This window comes from Lissotriton vulgaris, chromosome 7 (assembly GCF_964263255.1).
Source record: "Lissotriton vulgaris chromosome 7, aLisVul1.2, whole genome shotgun sequence".
NCBI lineage: Eukaryota > Metazoa > Chordata > Amphibia > Caudata > Salamandridae > Lissotriton > Lissotriton vulgaris.
The window spans coordinates 1,358,040,648-1,358,062,078 of NC_141695.1; the positions used below are offsets into that span (position 1 = coordinate 1,358,040,648).

The 21,431-nt window shown below is 43.5% G+C and overlaps 1 protein-coding gene across 1 annotated transcript in view; it reads right to left on the reverse strand.

The window, feature by feature from the left end:
- Positions 1–21,431, reverse strand: part of LOC147703692 (syntaxin-1B-like) — a 371,779-nt gene that overhangs the window by 75,131 nt on the left and 275,217 nt on the right. The window contains exon 7 of the mRNA XM_086932047.1: positions 14,965–15,038. Coding sequence (XP_086788173.1) covers positions 14,965–15,038 — 74 coding nt within the window. The remainder of the gene's footprint in view (positions 1–14,964; positions 15,039–21,431) is intronic.

The window sequence follows — 21,431 nt, forward strand, 5'->3', positions numbered from 1 at the left end:
CTCAGTGTGGGACTTCTTCAACACATCTTAGCATGTTTGAGGATTTGAGGCTCCATCTGGAACAAATGTTTTGTGTGGCAAATGCAAAAGCATAAAGACCTCAAGTCTCTGGCAGCAGCCCGGCACCTCAATGGATAGTTTCCAGCGTCTTGGCCCGATCCGAAAAATACCATGCTGCAGCATTTATGTACTCATTAACAATGTTGGCTCTGGTGAGGTGGTGTGTGAGGGAAAGGATAAGCTGGCACTACCCTGTGAGTTGAGGAACCTAATGGAATGGCTGGAATATGGGCAAGGCCGTGGCATAAGACCAACCGGAACCAGAAGCACAAACGCCAGGTGTGATAGCAGTACAGCAGTACTGGTGCCAGTGTTTCAGATGATGGCTGTTATGACACTATCTCAGGCAATGCAGTAAGCATTTATGAGTCTCATGGAACTGAATGTGAAATGAACTGGTTGGGGGGCACCATTGCTGAACCGTTTTAATCTAACTTGGCACTCAAAGCGTCAAAGAAGGAATGGAAGACCAGGAGGGAAGACATTATGCTGTCAAAGTTGATGCCTGATCCCAGGAGATCTTAGATTGCTGATCCTGTCTCTTCCTTTGGGTGGTAATCTAAGTGATTAAGGAAATATGGTATGTACTCCAAGGAGCCAATTTTCCTGACAGAAGTCTAGCTAATGGGAAACCATGTTGTAATGAGGCGTGGTGGAGGTGAGCACCACCACTGAGAGGCACTGTAGAATGTCTGCCTGGAGGAATCAGAAGTGGATCCTAACACACTGTATTTATCTTCTCAGATACGCTGAGGGAGAGAGGAAGGTGAGGTCATGTATTCCTGAGTCCGGGATCAAGAGTCAAATTGCAAGATAACGGCCCACATTGACTGCTGTGGAAGGCGTGCAGCCTGAGTGGATTCAGTAGCTGCTGAGCTGTCTTGGTATCTGTGATTTTTCCTGTGCCTTTATACTCTGTTGACTGTGGTTAGTTGAAAACTTGGAAGAATTCTCTCTTTTCCACTTATTTTTGGCGTAAAAAATCCTTTGCTCACTGACTTGACAGCCTTTTTAACTACCTTCTACACTGAATGGGTTTGAATCTCAATTGCCAAAGAGCAGGAGGAGGTAGGAAGAAGCTGCTTTCTGTCAGTCTCAGGCTTAACCGATGGGTGCCTACACTGGGAAAATGACTTTGTTCCACAGTGTAATCCCCCTAGATGCATCAGACTGGAACACAACAAGCTGGGTCCCCCATAAGGAAGCCCTCACACAATCCCTTGGAGTCACCAGAAAAGACGGAGGCTTGGTGTCTCCAAAGGTATTCCGTGAGCATGGGCACCTCAAAAACCAGATGCAATATTCAAATTTTTTTGTGTGCAGATTTTTACAGTGCAAATTTAGCCCACAAGTATAAGGGCACTTTACATGAGCACCAGATTACATTACACAAGTTTGTATTAAATAGTTTTTTCAGGAACAGTGAAAATAAGGACCTAATTTCAAGTATAGGTACTATTTAACACATCTGGTAAATAATGATACTACAGAGTTAATGTGATATTTGGTTTATGAAATATCTTTTACTACGAATTTCTAGGGGGAATACATGCAGATTTTAGTGTTTAATGCACCAAAATCCGCATCATATGGCAATTACTGCATGGTTTTCCCCTGTTAAATTTCGGCAGATTTGACCTGCTGAAATTTGACAAAGGTTGAGGTATTTAACGTAAACTGAAAAACTCGTAATTGGGCCTTTAGAGATTTGCCCGGAATTACATCATGTCGCTAGAACTAGCTTCTAATTTTTTCTCGTTCCAAAATCCTCCCCTGGTAGATGGATTGGCCTGACTGTGTGACATCAGCTGAGGAGGAATAGATGGTATCCCTGAAAGGACCTTCCAGACCTAAGCGGAAAGTATCTCTCATTCTACCTTGATGACTGAATCCAAGTGGACCAAAACCACCAGGCACCAGGATGATCGACCCAGAGCCTTAACATTTGAACGAGTTTCTAGCTCATCTTCTTTTGGACTGCTCAGCATGACCTGCACACACGAGGAGGAGGAGGATCCTTCAATAGAATACCTCACTGCCTCACCAACAACTAATCTTTTTTAAAAATGAAATCAAATTTCTCCTAGATGAGGGGGGCAGATTTTACTCCACATACATGCAAGAGAGCCTTTGATTTGACACTGACTGTGCATGCATGTACTGAATAGTTGTTCGCAAAACAGGTCATGCATGAGTCACTTGGATCTGTGGCAAAAAAAACTGCTTATGGCACTTCACCCCTGGCTTGATACAAGTGTGGTGTAGGATAGGCGCAGTGTAAAAAATAAGAGGCGAAGAAGGTAAAAGTAAATACAAATGGAGAAGAAGGTGAGATTGTGTCTCTGGCAGTATGGAATCAATGATCTCAAGAGGGTGTACTCTTGCTGAATCACATACATATCACATGGAAGACATCTTGAAGTTACTACATCACCTACCACTGGATCATAATGTAAGTCTTAGTAAATACGTAGGTAGATGCGGAGTTAAGAATAGTAAATATACACTTATCTTAATGATGTAATGGAAGCCCCTTAGTCAATGCCAATGGTTTGTAGTTTGTTATTGTCTATTGTGATATAGTGATACACAATCCACAAGAGAAGCTGGTTCCAGTCCACATCAGTTGGAAGGAAAAAAGGGAGCCATAAAGGGTGTTCACCAGCATGATGGAAGGGAAGATGGAGGAATAGGTGCAATAATGCATGTATGCCATGATGCCTGCCCAGACTTGCTGCACAAAGCTCTGAATTAAGTATCATTTGGAGCAGTTTCTACTCTTGCCGCTAGGTGACGTGGCATCCACCAGATGGGAATAGGAGAGAGCCCAAGTGGTAGCAGCACAATACTTCTCTGCAGGAATTGAGTGATAGTAAAGGAACAGAGCCCTTATGTCTCTGCGGTGCTGCAGAGACAATGCAGCGGCGAAGGAGTGCTTGGACTGTATAAGAACAACCCTCGTATCTTGACAGGAGTGCCGGTTCTGCAAAAGAAGACTGCCATCCTGTCTCTGTCGAGCTACAAGGGCTGCAAAGGGACAGCTCCAGTATGTCTCTCCAGGTACTGGAAAAAGACAGAATTTTAAAGAGCCCGTGACAGCGGTTCTCTGCAGGGTCATTATAGTCACGGGATCAGAATGCGCCTGCAGGGAGTCGGGGAGTAAAAGGGATGCTATCAGCGGGTTTCCAAAGGACGCTTGCTGCCGCTTCCCTGTTGGGCGAAGGACACGCACGGATTTAATGTAAACCACAAAGGTGATTGCCGGAGCCTCAGCAAAGGCTCTCGTGCTCTTATGTTTGTACTTTAACAAAGGGGTGAAGATTCGCTTTACCAACAACCGCGATTAAATGCCCTGAAAGGCGTTTTGATATTTATCGCACCTGAAGAATTCGGATATCATGGCAGCAATTACGAGTGCCTCAGCAAATTGTGCAGTGCTTTTTTTGTATGGGTGTCACAATTAGGAGTAAGTCAATTTTTCTGACTTCTATAAGTTTTGTGCATGTATATATTGTCAGGTTAAACCTGATGATGTTTTCTTGGGGAAAAGGCATAGGAAATACTGTGCGATAAATGTGAAAAATATCGCACAGACGGAGGCCAGGAAAGGGGGGGCTGGTTAGCCACCCCGCACGTACACTATGACGTCATTCAACGGCGCAGAGTGAAAGGGCCCCCTTTTTGATTAATGGAGTTCATGGAGCGTACGGGGGTAACCAGGAAGGGGGGAAGAACTCTCCCGGTAAACGGGCCCTCTGCGCCTGCGCACTCATACGTGAGGGAATAGCTGGTTAATAAGGATTTGACACTGGTTAGCGACCTTGCCGTAGGCCCAAAAGCTAGGATATGCAAAAATTCATACATAGGATGTTAGATTTGGTTAGGAAACACGCTGTATTATACATTTGTTAAGGTTAGCCTTTTGATACCTGTCTACATTGCTTGTAATCTAATGTCTAAATTTTTGCATAATAATGCTTGTGTAAATATTGTTTATTTCAACAATTTTAATTTGTTTTCATGTTTTAATAAATACGTCCTGGGGGTCGTGAGACCCCCTGCCTTCCAAAGAAAACTCCTCGCATGTCTAATTGCTTTAATGGTTTAATGATGGTGGTGCACAAGACAGGGAGGGGGTGGACGGTAGTCCCTGACCATACTAAAATGAGACATTACAGTAGGATTTTGGTACTTTTCACAAGTGCTTTAAATGGAAACAAAAGAGCATATAATCACCAAATTTAACAGAGGGGGCAGGGATACGGGCGTGGTTAGTATACCAGCATTTTATTTGAGATTTTCTTGGTGTGCTACTGTGCTCGATAATACAGCAACAGTTCTGCTGTTTGTAGAGTATTCTTTTTGTCAATGTTGGCACATAAGGGCAACTTTAAAAGTATATTTCAAATTTCTTGTGCTCAGTTTACCTATGACACATAAACGATATTTGTATATTCACATTACACACAATTATTAATATTGTGTGCAATTGGTGAAAGAAACTTGCATAATGATAAAGTCCAATCCCTTTCTAGTTATGAGATTGGCAGATTTTACAAGCAACCAATAAGTTACCTCACTACAAGTTGGTATAAGGAATGACAGTTCAGAGGCGGAAAAGAGGCATTACAAATTGGGTAGTAGCTTGGAAAATCTTGTTGATGAGTCTTTCTGCAATGGCATTCTGAAGGAGGTCAAGTAATTCTGCCTAAGTGGGGCAGACAAAGAAGGCCCTGTGAGACCCAGGAGTTTGAACTTTTTAAGATCCACAAAAACTTTTATTTGCTTAGCCACCGATTTGGATCAGGCCTCAAGCTGAAGCCCTCCTTACTGGCACAGTTATGCACACAGTCATGACTATAGAAACAGGAGCACATCCCATCAGATAAGCATGTATACGCTGAAGGAGCAGGGCAATCGCTCAATGAAAGGAGCATAGTGCAGTACCAGCTGCTTTGGAGGTTCAAGTTGTGGCACAGTTATTAATGACAAAAAAAATATATCTGAAAAAAGAATCTTTCTCACTTGAAACAGATTTTATAATTGCAGCCATAGCCTGTATATTTGTTCACAGACTCACATTTGAATGGGAGCTGCAGAGAAGTACCTATATTCAATGCATTGATTGCATCCCTACAAAATTCTTAATGGACCAATATTCAAAACTGACCTTCTTACAAATTATGTTATCACAGCAAGAAAACTAAGCAAAAAACATCCTTTCCTAAAGACTCCTTTTGTGATGCATTGCTACACGTCTCCTCACACTTTTCTTCACTTTCAACCTGTCCTTTCACCACTCTTCTGTCATCTACATGTGAAACAACTCTTTACCATGGCCATTTAATCTCACTCCTTACCTTTTATCCATCTCACATGTCTAAACCTTTCCCATGTCAACTCCTTCTTTATGTCTCTCACATCTTACACCTGTTTTTCTCTCTAGGTATATTGCCCTCCCTTTCTCTCATTTACGTTGTCTGTCTTACTGTCCCCTGTCCTGTCTCTACTCCTCCTATGTTTCTCCCTACCTTCCCTCAGTTGTTTTTCTTCATTATTTTACCCTTGTCTTTCTAGAGGTTCTTTAATCTCTTTTCCTTGTCTTTACGTCTCACTACCTCCTGTTTCTGCATCACTCTGGCTTCCTCCCTCTCTTTCCCATGTGAGATTGGCAGTTCGGAATTCTGTAGCTATTTGTTTCTGCTTTTTAGGTCGAGCCCCAACAGGGCTTGTGCTGTCTCTTCGAGACCTGTTGTATAAACTTTGTGGGCTTACATCACACCCATTGCTTTTTATTTGTTACTTGGATTGTCTTTCCAAAAATGCTTGCTTGCTTTGGGGAATTCTTCCTTTGTCCCTTCTTTTTGTACCTTTATGCTTTAGTTGTTTTATCTGTTCATTTTGTGGGACTATATTTTTTTCTTTGTTTCTTGCTCATGTTACCCTTTGCCTGTGTTCAGCTTTGGTGCCCGTAGCTGCTTTCATTGCAGCATTTGTCCCTCCCTCCTCCTGCAGTGTCACTGCATGCCCACCCACACCTACCCGGGGTCACTATTTGTTTTTTATTTTTCACTGCAATGCTGATCTGGCTGGTTTCCGTGGAGCACATGAGGCATTGCAGCTCCTACCACTCCCACTTGTGCCTGGAACTTCTTTCCCCTCTAGCGCATGCTTGGCCCGAAAGTATTGGAGTGCTTAACATGATTCATGTTTTCACAGGGCGATTAGGTGATTTACTCAGATCATAGGATTTGGAGCAGATGCCGATATTCGAGCCTATCTCCCAATGCAGTTTTACAGCGCTTGTTGCTTTCAAAGAAATTGAGCCACCTGGCCTGTCATGGTATACGTCACTGCTTCTCAAGCTCGGACGGTACTAAAAAAAGAGCATTTCTGTCTGTTTTTTCTAACCTGTCTCATATGATCATGGTCAGTGTGATCCATGACTCTAACTTGGTAGGGGTGGGATGATGGCATAGTGCATTTCGTGTGTGTTTCTTACAGACAAAACAAGACTTTGTTGCAAGGAATTTCCTTCTGACAACATTTTGACTCTAGACGCAGAGATTATTGTTATTGTATAAGTAACTTTTACAGAAGCACTAATAACCTTCAGAAAGTTCCCCTCACCTCACTCCCACCCTGTTATGCAAACCATATATTCACCGCACCAAATACGTAATGAGTTTGTATAGAGGAGCCCTGCAATTCCTGGAGCAACTGAGCTGCCCTGTGCCATACAGCCGTTATAGCTGCAGGAGAACTCAGACGGGACTCTCAGAGAGGAGGCACGCATAGCACCATGGCCAAGCACCGCTCCACCCCTGACTCCTACAGGAGAACAACAGTCCCCAAAGGCAAATTTGTATATTGCCTCAACTTAATTTAACATTGTCACACATCATAATGCTTATTCTCTTAGTATATTTTCTGACTTGGTTGACCGTTCCCCTTACTTGTGCAGAAGCCTTCCTAATAGATCATCAGTATTTGTGTTCCAGTGTTTTTGTCCGTGTGCACGCATTGCAAATGCTGGTATTTCACAGTTAAACTGTGACTAAGTGATATTTGTAGGGTTTGAATTCAAGTTTTAATAAAAAACATGGATGCATACTTCCCTGTATATAAGCTGGTTGCTAACTTTCCTAATATAGAGGACTTGTGACTTGTGACGTCTCTAGTCACCTGTAATGAAGACATAATCATGTAGCTGATCAATTGTGATACATAGTATAAAGCACTGCTTACCACACATTATTAGGCCATTGCAAGTCACAAAGGAGATTCTTGAAGAAACTCTACCTTTGGCCTTGCATCAAATATCTAAGTGATTTTTGTTATGTTTAACTTTGCATCAATTTTACTTTTATTTGTCATGGCTGCAAACACCCTATGTATGAAAGAAGAAGAGGACCAATCTTTAAGATGGTGTGACCATGTATTATAAGGAATAAAGTTCTTCCTGACATTCATTGTAACAATATTGGAAGTCACCTTCACGGTCTATGACCTTTTAAAGGGACTCAACCTTTAGCCTTATTCCTCTATATGGCCATGAAACTACTCAATGAACTGCAATATTCTTATAATACATGGGATTCTTCAATCCCTGTATAACATTGCATTTCTGATTTCTTTATATTTAGTGACTTGCAACGCACCTAGTCACCAATTACAAAGAACTTACATCAGAACTCAACTGTAATCACTTATTACAGTTGAGTTATGACATTACAACACCTGCTGCCAGAGCCTGCAGCTGAGAGGAAAGACAAGTCAGATCATGGAGTATAATTAAAGCATTTGTTTAAAGAACGAAAAATAAACCCTCGCTTTTCTTCTGATCTGTTTTTTAACCTAAATGTGGTCCAACCTGTTTTTAGTGACTTTTTTTATTAACACTCTATATAGGAGTGTTGGCAATTTCTGTCTGTAAAAAAAGTATGTAGTAATTGTATAGCTCTTCAATCTCAGGCGACACAACAGTCAGGATAATGTGCTGCACTGCTACACACTTATAAGGTCCAAAAGGCGAGACCTACTAGCTATGCAAATGCTTGTTTCAAGAATACAGTTAACCCAATCTTGTTTCAGTTGCATTTTCAATGCTTTTGCAATGTTTTCTCCCCTCTTTTACACAGGATTTCAAGTCATACATTTCCTAATCTGGTTTGCAATTGAATAGGGAGCTCGCTGGCTGCATACAATACATTTACTGATTGGTTTGCTGCAGCGTGTGATTGTGCAGCAGAGCTTGCTCTCTGTTTGCCAATCAGGTGACCTAATGTTTAATAAGAGTCCAGGAGAAGGAGGAGGAGCTACGACACCAACCAAGATGGCCGCATAGTCTCCCGGCTCCGCCGACCTCCGTCCTTCGCTCTATTATCCTGTTGCTTATCCTGGTTACCTGCACCGGATCCGTGTGTGTGATCCGACCTGCTCTCCAGTGGTGCAATCCCGGAGTTTCTCCGCCGTTGTGGAGCGGAGTTACGTCGATGGTCGTTTGAGGCCTAACCCAGCAAGGACGCCGGGGTCTCGAGTGCGGGCTCTGCCAGGTCCGAGTTGAATAACAACGGACTGCTGAACGAGGTTGGGTCCGCTCTCTGGAACACCCGGACTTTTTGATTGGTCTGCTACCACCAGCTGCCTGGTGCCCTACAGTAGGTGAGGTGACGAGTGACGCATGATGCTGTGTCGCGAGGGTCCCTGACCGGGGGTTCAGCATTCGCATCGTCGATACCCCTATAGCTTGCTAACCGTCAGTCCCTCATGGCTTACTCCTGCTCCGCCTAATTTTGCCCCGGAGAAGGCGCCTCTCCGTGGGGACCACCATGTTGGAGGAAGAAAGGCATCTAGCGGAGCAGGCTCGAGCTGGCCCGTCACTGCCAACGGTGCTGGAGGCACTCATGGCACTTAAGGGGACCATTGAAGTCCAGAATTGCAGTTTGTTGTCTGCGACGGATGGACTCACAGGCCTGAGAGCGGATCCTGACTCGACACCCGTGCCCCGGCAACTAGCCTGCATTTCAATAGACATTTCGGAGACTTGTTTTGACCCGGCGCTGGAAGCAGAGTTTGCCCCTATTGTACTGGATCTACCCGACTGTACTGTGTCCGATCACCCAATGGAGCCGTTGGAACCCCCGACTGGGTGTCCCTTGGAACATTTACATGTCGTCCCCATTCTGGAACTTTCTACTTTTCATCTCTTGCTGTTTTGGACCTTGTCGACTCCCCTCCCCTGTCGATCTTTCAAGATGGCGGATGGAGTAAAGCATGGCTTCGGAGACAGGGAGGGGCAACATTGGCACCAACCATCTACATTGAGATCTGCCGTTCTTTTCTCATCTTTTTACTCCTGTTCTGTAGACTCTTGCAGTAATTTGTGGAAGGGACTTTCTTTGATTGACGACTATATTGAATTTGATCGACGGGGCCTGGGTTGAGATTGTTATCTGGGTCTCTCATTGTGGCACTAGGTTTAACGGGATTGCTTTCTTGGTCTAACGGAGTCCGGGGCGGGGCTGCCTACAACGGGGGAAGGAGACCGGGAGTCCGTAGAAATATGCCCTCCTCCGCTTTCCCTCACCGAGTGGGGTTCTTTGCCTTTTCTTCTTTCTCTTCTTCTATATTTCGGGTTCTGATTACTGGGCGACAGGCACGCTGCGAGGGGGGTGGCCGTAGTCATCAGCAGGGGTGCAGGGTGGGGGGGTGTGGGGATGGGTGTTCGTTTTTATTTTTGTTCTATGGCCTCTTTCTTCCTTCTCTTCCCTTGTCTTCTTCTCTTTTTCCTATTCCGGGTTAGTGTAGTGGGTTCGGCTTTCTATATCCTTGTTTCTATATCTGTACCTTGACTTTTCTGAGGTTTTGGTGCTCGGGGGCGGACAATAATGCTGGAGTAGACGAATAATAATGCGCTAGTTTATCCTTCTGTCTTATGTCTTAACTCCGTTGACTTATTTTGTAGCGAGTTTATTTTGGACACGTTGTTTCTTTGCTCGCCCCCCCTTTTTGTGATCCGAGACACTGTGCGACACCTGACTCTTTCTACTTATTATTTTAAAATGAAAACCTCCTATCCTTTGTCCAAATTGAACTACCTTTGCAACCGATCCGCTTTGTGAATTGAGATCCTATGCTCTCCAGGGAGGCCGGGTTTGAAGTTTGCGGGTATTAACGTACTAAAATGCTTAGCGGCCATCCCTGGGGGTTGTAGGCCCTTGTCTGTATTTGATTGCAAATGTTAAATAAAGGTTTAAAAAAAAAAAAAAAAGAGTCCAGGAGAAGCTAACAGCTGCACTGCTGCTGGAACCCGGTGAGTACTAGTACTCTTCCTGTATAGGGAGAAACCCCGGTGTCCAGGAGAGAAAATTGAAAAGTGCCGGCACCCCGTACCTGTGAGTACCGGCCCATTTAAAGCACTGCTTTCCGCTCTAAAATCTGCAAGTCTGGCTTTTGCTGGGTCTTTTAACAAATACATGTTCGCTCATTTGACCTGCTGAAATGTATTTATGGGTCCACTTTATTGCACCTGGTAATTACCGGGTGCAGTAACCAGACACCACTAGTTATGGCGATGTTTGTGCAGGGATTGTTGCAAAAAAGACAGCAGTAAATCACGGATGATATCCAGCTGCAATAATTTTGTTACCGCATTTGGTATGGCATATTATTATCCTGATTTACGCTTTAATTCTCTGAAATGGCAAATAACTAGCAGTAATAAGGTTTTACATTACTTTTCTCTTTATTGTTCAAATTCATTACCACTAGTCTTTTGCAGGAGGTAGCAGTCAGCCTTTTCAGCGATTAAATACAGTATTGCCGCATTTCAGTGACGTGGAAATGCTGCATTGCTCCGAACAGAGCACAACACTTGTGAGGTAATGTGATTACTGACCATTTATAGCATTTTTCGGTCCCTATAAATGAGGTGAGAAATCGAGATAAGGAGATTTGTTTTCTTGTTGTTATCTTTAATTGATGAAATTTCATTACCAGTCGAGCCAAGAGAAACAGAGCTGCAGGAAGCAAGCCGATCCGCTGCTGTTGGCAAGCAGCCAAGTGCGTAAATCCCTCCCTCTGAGAGGAAACCGCTTGTATGGTGGCCATGATGGCCTCCCATGTAGTGCAGACCGATGCTAGCCTGTTGGGAAGTTGGAAGATTCTCCAAAAGCCTGGTGATGATGTTGACAACAGTTATATAGCATGCTTTATGAAAGATAGCGCTCTGGAAGGGGCAACGGGGAACCGCACTGCCAATCACACAATGTCAGCCCAACTCCCAATTGTCAAACTTGTGACAGTGTGATACAGTAGCAATTCGATGGCAGTGATGGACATCTTGTAGCAGCCAGCATGGCAAACTTTCCATTTATCACTTTACAGAACTCTTTGGTGCTGTTTTATCAACTCTTTGCATCATCTCATAGTGATGCTAAGCGGCTGAAGTGTTAATAAAGTATTTGCTTTCTAGTGCAAACGTTTTTTACACTTAAAAAGTGCCCTAACAGTAATGCAAATAGCGTTTGCGCTGCTTTGTGCTACTTTGCGTCAAGCGGTTTCCCATGGGTGCTACTTGTGCGTTCCTGTACTACTACCCACATTTTTGTGGACACTAAACCTAGTAAACAGGGCTTTGCAACAAGAAAAAATGCCTCCTTGAGGCAGGCACTTACAAGCAGAAATGTTTTTATTTCCCTCAACTTTTCTCACATTGCATGTGTGCTGCAGTGTACAGAACACATTAAATACGTCAAAAGTTTTAAGGGGGGAACGTTGTTTACGACGCAACTTTTAGCACGCAGTGCTATTACAACACAGTTTTTAAATCGCATTCTAATACAACGCATGACTCTGGGGGGCGCTCAAGGATAGGGAATACTTTACTATCCAACAACTTCCCTAGTGTCAACGGGGACTTGTGTTGGAATAGTAAATTAAAATATTCATTGAGCATGGCACACCTACTTAGAGGTTCACCAGGTACAAACAGCCCGCTCTGTGTATAACACAGCTCCAGATTTTAACATTCCACAGTTAGTTTAGTTTACTTATTCAAATATCCGGTCTTTCACACCAAACAACTTATTTTACTTACTTAGAGCGTCCTAATAACCAAACAATAAAAAGTTAATAGGAGGTTAAAACCATTGATCCTTATTCTACACTTGGTAAGCTCAAGTCCAGTTTGTATTGTCCATAAAGTGTTGCAACCTTAAAAATCATCATCATAAAAACAGTGTATAGGACTTCTGGTTCTGTATATAATAAGCATTGCTAGACGACGTGCTACTTCCTTTTTGTTATTTTTTTTAATATTTCCAATAATGTTAAGAATCTGTTTGAAATTCTTCTGGAATTCGACCCAATTCCTTTAAATACGCATTTAAATTTTTGACACCCCCCCCCCCCCCCACAAGGGGGGGGGGGGTGGGGTCAAAAATGTATTTATTTATTTATTTATTTATTTATTTATTTATTTATTTGTTCTGACGCCAGAGAACAAATATGGCGGGTGACTGAACCCTACGGAGAACGAACAGTACATTGCAGCTCCAATACCGGTGATAACAGAAAAAGTGTCTCCGGAGATTTCCACTCCAGTCCGTTCCACTTCAACTAGAGAAAGCGGCCAATTGTATACCCTTAGAGGCTCACTGGACTTCACTAATTACCTTTACAGTAGGAGCCTAAATTCTTGATTCGTGATTTATTAGTACATCTGGGCAAGTTCTTAGTTTTTGACAAAACGGTTGGAGCACACCAATTACGACGGATTATCACTAGCCCATGTCCTGATGAGGCCCGTAGTCAATGGCCTGATACGCGTCGACACCCACGAAAAGACACCAGTTAAAAAATCTTACGTTGTGTAACTATATATTTAAAAGAGTACAACAAAAAGATAGGTTGAAATAATATATACCTTCCATGTACTTTTGATTTCTGGTTAGATCTTGTTTCACAGGAATGCTTAACTGTACATGTATATAGCATCCTCGTTTCAAAAAAATTTTGGGCTAACATACTTGAAAAAGATTTTAAAAAGTTAATATAAGTGTATATATATGTGTAAAAAGTAATGTGTTGTGTATATATATGTTTGGTTTGTCAATGTTTCTAAATATTGGTTTGTAAAGTAACAATTCTTTGTGGTAAAAAAAAATTCTAATTGAGGTAAAAATAAAATACCATTTAGAAATTTGTGCTATGTTTTTGATCGGGTACGGAGGTGTATAAATGAGTTAAAATTTGCTTTGTGAATATGATTTGTTTCATTTAGGAGGAGACAATTTATGTTGCTCTTTCAGAAATAGATTGTTTTAAGTAGACCTAAGGCATCGCTTTTTTGGAATAATATGGAAGTGCACTTTATGGCTGTAAAATTCCACAGAGCCTCCATTTGTGAGCCAGGATGTGCAAGTTACCACCATGCTGGCAGGGGCGGCTCTAGGTTCACGGTGGCCCTGTGCAGGGAGCATAGGTAGGGGTCCCCGGAAGAGGGGGTCCGTGCGGGGTGGAGCATGGAGGCCAGTGAAGAGGGGGGGTCAGGGTGTTTGGAAGTGGAACAGAGCCGGAGACCACCAAATCTCTGCCAGGGGCCGCCACACAAATATGTATCCATCCTCAGAGGATTATTATATTTAGGATATATATTGATGTGGTGGCCCCTGGGGTTTGGTGACCCTGTGCAGGTGCACAGCTTGCACATGCCTAAGGCCGCCACTGACGCTGGGCCTTTGTGCACACCAATATTTCATTTAGGTATGGAAAAACGTTTGTGAATCCGGCCCATTGTGTTTTCAACCCCTTCGCTGCGGGGGTAATTCCCCCGCTGTGCTGGGGGGGAGGGGTGCGCCAACAGCGCCCGCATGCTCATGACGAGCTGAGCTCATCATGAGGCACGGCGCTCCTGTGCTCATGACGAGCTGAGCTCGTCACAGGTGCACCAGCTCCCGTGGAACGCTCAGCACATCAGGGGAATTCTCCCCGCACCTGAGCGTTCCACGGCTCATGACAAGCTGAGCTCGTCATAAGAACTGGACCACTGTGCCTCATGACGAGCTCAGCTCATCATGAGCATAGAAAAGGTTAAATGATTGCTTCAAGCAGATTGGGGGAAACCTCCAACATGGAATAACAAAAGGCCTGGCCAATGACTAAGGCTAGATGGTAAGTGGTTCAAACACTCTTACTGGAGTAGACACTTTTCATATTGTCAACAATTATGTTTTGAAACTGGCTCCCTTCCAAGGTGGTAGACCAGCTTCCATCAATGTTTCTAGTCCAAGATGGATGAGCTCTTCATCAAATGACATTGGCAGATTGGCGGGTCCTCGGGTTTTGATTCTACTATGAATCTAGTATTGGATGCTCGCCAATTTATTAAATTTGATTGTTCTGTCTGGACAAAGGCATGAATATCTGGCTTTCTTCTTTCAAACAGGAGAGACAAGAGTTGCAGTGTGTTATGGGCTGCCCTTCTATGGAACCCCTCTATATTTTCTCTGAGATGTGGCAACTCATGAATATTTTAATTGGAAGGACCTTCTATCATCTATCAATGATGCTAACTATGGAAGCGTGTCAACACTCCAGATTCGCAAACATTTCCAGCACCTATATGGAAATCAAATTCATCCCTGGCAAAAATGTTGAAACCAGCCCTACACTGCAGGAAGAAATGGTGTCATGGTTGAGTCAAGGCAGTGCATCCTGTTCGGAAAGAAGCTCCTTAGCCTTCAGCACTCCAGGAAAATGCCAAAATGGCTGACCGGCCAGGTCGGCCTTGCATGTTAGTCATTTCACTCCATAAACCACACAACCACAAAGTGATGCCCCTCCTGCCCTAGCTGTCAATGTTACTGGCTTACTACGTGCATGTTTAGGCACCCTACTCACATCGTCTGTAAAGACGGCCAGTTTCCCGCTCTCCAGCATGTCCTCCAGCTCATCATTTGTCGTCGTCCGCCCAGCTGTGGAAGGAACATAATGTCAGTCAGGTTCAGAGAGAAGATAGACTGCAACTCACACGGGATGGACTGAGTCGCCAATAGACCATGCAATGAGAATAAGATGGCCCTCACCCCATGCAAAGCAAAGTCTGTGTGTCTCCTTGGAGGGGAAAAAAACACTATAATTCCCTCTCTGTCTGCTCCATGCCTTTATTCCCTCCACTTTTTATTTTAAACAAGACTGAAGCCTCTATTACACATTCGGTAGAGAGGAACACACAAACACAGTAAATCTACTAGCGTAACGAAACATGAGGGGGGGGGGGGCTGCAGCCTACCTGGAGGAGCCCGCCTCAGAACTCAGTCAGGAACTCTCAGGCCAGGTTAATCTGCTGAGGGGGGACCGGACCCCGGAGCTCGGGTCCCCCCTCTGCACTGCGGTGGCTGCGGGGGCCTATGCTACACCACGGAGTAAATCTATCATTTTTAGAAATTGTTCCTCTTATTTCAGAAAGTGATGATGTTAAAAGGGTATTTGGCTATTATTGAACGATCTATTAGCTGACAACGAAAAGAACATTTATCATATGGAAGGATTTTGTTTAATGAAATGGTATTTGAGAGAGCAGGAAATGTATAGGACCTGCCAAAGGAGGACTGTAATGCATCTCAGAGAGGGGTCTGGCACCTTTCATTTAAATTGCCTCCTAGTGAGACGCTTACATATTAAATACGTAAAGTACAATGCTCTTATGCAAATATGTTTTCAATAGAACAAGGTGCTATCGGAGGACATAATATAATAAATGGTGAACTTAAGACATATATGTGATGTACAGAATGAAATGGGCACCCTTTTATGCAGCAAGCTTGTTTTCTTTGGCTTTGTTTTTCTTTTATACAAACTTCTTACCCCGGCAAGTGGCGTAAAAAAACTTGAGGGGGCTCCCTGTAAAGTGCACTGAGGGCCCACCACCTAGCACTTTTGCTGAGGGGGCCCCTGGAGCTTGGGGACACCTTCACCGTGGGAGCTGCCACTCAGTCATTGGTAATCTAGATCCCTGGTGTGGAGTGGATTCCACCAGTCATTTAGAAGAGCTCAGGAGGACAAGGTCTGAGCTGGAGTTAGCATGCTCCAGGTGGGGTGCTATTACATGCAATTTACTTTAATAATTGAACTTAAACCTCCATCTGCATGTGGATGTCTGGGCATCTTAACATTAGCCTGGAACAGAACCTTGCAGAATACCTACATGGAACTGACAATCGGTGCAAATGAAGAAGAAGTAAGTCAGAAAATTAAAGAACAGCACAGGCCACCAGTGCCAGGTGTCATCTGGGAGCCCTGAAGCAAAATAATGCAGCAGAAGAAACTTCTTTTCAAAGAAGGTTGTGTTTGTGATTCGATTAGTCTGTATAGCGCAGTGAGACGAAGATGGACAGCTGCAATTGGGAAATGATGCTTAATTGCGGTCCTGGGAATCTCGAGGAACACTCAAGAATTTGGCAAGAGCCTCTGACTCTGCAGGGTGAAAGATCCTCTATGAACCCAGCGGACAGGTGAAAAAACCAACAATGATTGGTAAAAGAATGATGAACATTGACTTCTACTTTGCAACTTTTCTTTTGGCCAGTAGAGGGCGTTTACTCTAATTTAAAAATGTATTTTATTTTCAGCTGTGTGCTCAGACAAATTGTGATTGGTTTATGGCTAATCTAGAAAGGTAGGGTAGATAACATGTCCCAGCTGAGGCTTTTCTTATTTTCCAATGGTGCGACGCATTTATTACCTCTCTGCACTGCACCAGATTTCGTCACTAATGTCAGCGGTGAGGGAAGTGAGGACCCCAAGCACGGTATGTCCACCGTCTTCTGGTAGCATTCTTTCTGTCAACCGCTCTTAAGAGAACATACGAGAAGCTCTGATATTCTTGGATTCTAGTCTCGTCACTACGTTCTCCAAGTGAAACTACCAGACCTAGGGGTGTCACTGTCATTATTATGGGTGGGCAATAAGTTCCGCTCTGGCTGTTGAGTTTGCAGCATTTTGGCCAAAATCTGCCAGGTACCGCGTGGTGGAATTTTTTCATGCGCACGCTGTGCCAGAGGTAAGTTGGCAAAAATTGGTGGCCGTGACCATTCGCAGTGAGAAAGCTACCACTCAAGTAGAAAATCTACTCAATCGACAGCAAAGAAGCAGCAGCCTCTGGCATGCTGCATGGTGCAGTTCACTCTGATTTTACAGAACAAAACAAATTCCCAGCAGTAAAAATCTGAGAGAACAGTACAAAGTGCCAATTTCCACCCGCTCATGGAACTCCGCAAAATCCCACGGACGTTAAATGTAACTTCGCAGAATTCAACAGAGTGAAACTCCGCGAGGACTGCCCGCCCCTAGTCATTATGGCTGTGCGCAGCTGAGTCTTAAAAGTTAGTGAATGCAACAATGTGCAAAATCACGCAAGACTGTTCTTTTCTGGCACAGGATTTTTTAAGTAATAAAATATTTAACCAACCTGAATGCGTATAGGGCCAGCATTTCTGTTTTTTTTTTCAGTTTTGGTGTCCTGGAGACATTTAATGGATTTTAAGGAGGAGCTTGGACTCGCTAGGCCCACGCACAGTTTCTGTAGTCTGTAGCTGCCCACGTGCTTTCTACTAACAGTGAGGAAGGGCTGTGACTGAGGGGGTCCTTACAATGGCAGACTGACTTCAGTCCGTTCGCCATCATCTCGGGGAGTGGGACCGCCTGCCTACAAGGTGGCAGTCCCACAGGTGGTATTACAATGCGGCCTCCACCACGGCAGCCGCAAGTGCCGCACTTAACATTGCGGCAGGTGCTGCTGGCATCACCCGCTGCAATGTTAAAAATGCCCTTTTAACATTTCCCTGCTCTACGTTGCAGGCACCATGCGGTGCCAGCCACATGGTGCAGGGAAATGTAGGTGGGCACCATAGGTGCCCCACAGGGCCCTTGCCCCAGGCCCAGGAATGAAGGGGGGCCGCTACGGACCCCCAAATCCTTATCTGCCTACCGTTTCATGGCGGGTTCACCACCGCAAAATGACCTGCAAAAAGGGATATCATTATCCTGATGGCGGTGCCTGACAGGCACCACCGCAATGCTGGGCAATGTGGCTGCTGCGACAGGTGGTCGGAAAATAACCGCCTGTTTCTGTACGCCATTGTAATCTGGCAGGTGGAAAACCGCAGTACGATGGCGGAGGGCTCGCCACCGACAGGCTGTCGGTGGCGGGCATTCCGCCATCGTAATGAACCCCTAAGTCACAAGGCTGCAGAAAGACAACTCTAGTGCCCATTTTGGGAACTGAACAGCTGCAGGTACATTACAGTGTATTATTGGCTGAATGGAAAAAGTATTAATTTATTTTAGTCGCACACCATTTTTTCAATATTAATGTTGCTACATTCATTTCTTTTTCAAGTTTATTATGCAGAAATAAGAGGTTTTCTTATCAGTCGTTTATTGGTATAGAAACAAACAAACCATCAGGGTGGATTTACATTTTTGAAGAGACTTTTTCATTTGTATTATCTTCCTAGTAGTGCAGAGAGTTAATCGTTGTCGTACTCTGTTTGGTGCATTTGTCTCGTGTGGGCATGTGTGGCAGCAATGGAGGTGTATGCTACTTTTGCTCATTGTGCTGCATGTCGGCTTTACAGTTAATTGGTGTTTGAGTACGGAATGGTATGAATGAGAGTGTACTGATCTAGTTTATATTATGGGCTGTGGCTGCTTTTTTAGGTGTTACAGATTTCGGAATGCTAGTATACCAGTTTATTGTACAAAAATATTCCTCCAGTATTTTGGTGGTTAGATTTTTTTTTTTAATGTCATGTATTTTGGGGAAGTGTATGGGCATATTGCTTCTGATTTTATTAGGTGCCTTTGACGTGCATCTGGGGAAATCATGTTCTCACCGTTATTAAGGCTGTCAGGGTTATGTGCTGGTTTCATGTGTATTTTCAAGCCACAGATCCAGATTTTTTCTTGCGCCCCATGCTCCATATGTAGTTTAGGCCTTAAACACACGTGTTGTGTGTTTTTTTCTTATGTCGAATGTACTGAATAAGTGAGCAGATTGTGTAGTCACGTGTCATGCTATGTTGATTTAGAAGTTGTTGGCAGGCTATGGGTTGTATGTGTCATGCCTTTCCTGTGTGTAAGTCACGGGCAGGCTATGGGTGGCACGTATTGAATCTTGGGTGTATTTTAATCACAAGCAGACTGAGGGACTCATGCATTGCCCCATGATGTGTGTAAATCATGGGCAGTCTATGGGTAACTTGCATCATTAGTTTGGTTTGTGTTTACTTCAAACTATGGGCCACACACAACACTTCAGAGTGGGTTTAGATCCTGGAAAGGCTAAATTGTCCCATGTTGACGATTTTGACTACATTGTGTTGCAGATGTATTTGTGGGTGTGTGTTTTGTGCTTGTTTTCCATGGCATGCATAAGATGGGGAAGGGCTGAGTGGGGTGGTAGGCTTCTTACTGTGATTTGTTGTTCGAGTGTGTGGTAGGGGTGGATGTTTACTGGTGCTTGTTGGAAAAAGGGAGATGTGCTATTTCCTGTCTTGTAAGCTGCGTATCTACTGCCTGCTGCCTGTGAGGAAATGTAGAACCCTGGTTTGCAGTGGATGCCACCTGTCTACTGCCCTTACATTAACTTATTTTAATATATAATTGTAAAGCTACAACTGTGTGTGGACTTTCATGCATCTAACACTTTTCCATTAGCACATCATTCCATTGGCCTGCGTTCATTAGTACCACCCAACAGTGTGAAATTAATCACACTCAGAATAATAAAGCACTGAGTCCAACCACTTTTAATTGTAGGCATGTGTCCAAGGGGATTCCTAAAGGTGCATGCTACAGACATTTTGGCTGCTTGGAGCAATCTACGTGATGTGTTTCCCAGAACAGAAGGGGGACAATTAATGTGAACTGCTACATGTAATTCAAAAGTGCCAGTAGAATCATAGAGGCACATTATTCTGAAATTGAAGCAGGGCCTGTGCGGGTCCTCTAAGTCCTCCTGCCTGAATAGGGGATTTGATTATTTACTCTTTCTCACCATATGGCTAAAAACAAGTAAGTTGGTGCGCAGAGCTTACCCAAATGCCCCAAAAAGACAGATGACTGACATGGGCTGAGCACAAGGCACTCAATGTGCATTGGTGGGACATGTCAACAGAGGTCCAGGTGAGGGATTTTGGATTTCTTGCAGTAAAGTCTACATATTGCACCCTGACTAAATTAAAACATAGTACTATTAAACAAATTTGGGGGTTATGAAGATCCGTTTGCAGAGGATGAGGAGCAGAAAAAGTTAACTGAATCAAGAAAAAACTCTTGTCACCGAAGAGTAATGCTGTCCTTTACTTTTTGTATTACATTTAAGAAAATATCACCCCAGAACCATGAAATAAACACGGGATACCACTTATAGAAAGATGTTAACCAAGAAAGGAATTATGAAATTTGAAGACTGCATACCAGCTGAGGAATAACATAAGAATTCCTGATAGAAGCCATGAAACGCAATTTAAGTTATAACATATTTACATCCTCTCACTCTTCCAACGTCATCTTTGTTCTCAAAGCCTCATTGGAATATGAATGCGTTTTAGTAGGTATTTGTTCAAATGCTCAGTGTCTGACCTTACCAAGAGATGCTCTGACTATTGGATGGAAATTTGAATAAAATCTTTCAGAAAGAGTTGTAGAGTCAAAAAGATGAGGTAAGAAAGAGGTGAAGAAGAAATAATATTTACGTTATGCTATCAAGTGGCATCATGAAAAAGAACTGATGGCCCTTTTGCAGGAATTTTCAGGAATTCATTCTTCACTGGCCATTCCACCTCCTCTATAGGGTTAAAGTCTTGAACAATTACATTTTTTGACACATAGGAGAGTATTAAGAACTCAGAACTTTTGTCAGATTTGATAAACAGGAACCAAAGAAAACTGATGTATCCAAAAGGACAACATACTTTTCCGCCTGTTACTATGGTATTTGTTAATATCTATTCTGATAAGACAAGAATAACTAGGTCTGAATTACTTTTAACTGATACGGACATTTAGGAATTCTTCCAACTTAACACGATTGTACAAAGAAAGCAAAAAGGAGCTTGCACAGGTCTAGAATATAGCAATCCATCCACAGCGCGAAAACTGTTACATTTGGACCTAAATGGGTAAGCCTCAGAGCAACGCGGAGTACAACAAACCAGCATAAAGACATTGCACCAATACCGCCTTTGCCTGGAGTAATTGATGCTCCATTGAGTCACCCTGGCAGGTAGAATTATAGCGAACATCAACTTTTGGAAAGGACAGAAAACACAGTTCTTAATGACCAACTCAAAATAATGAGTCAC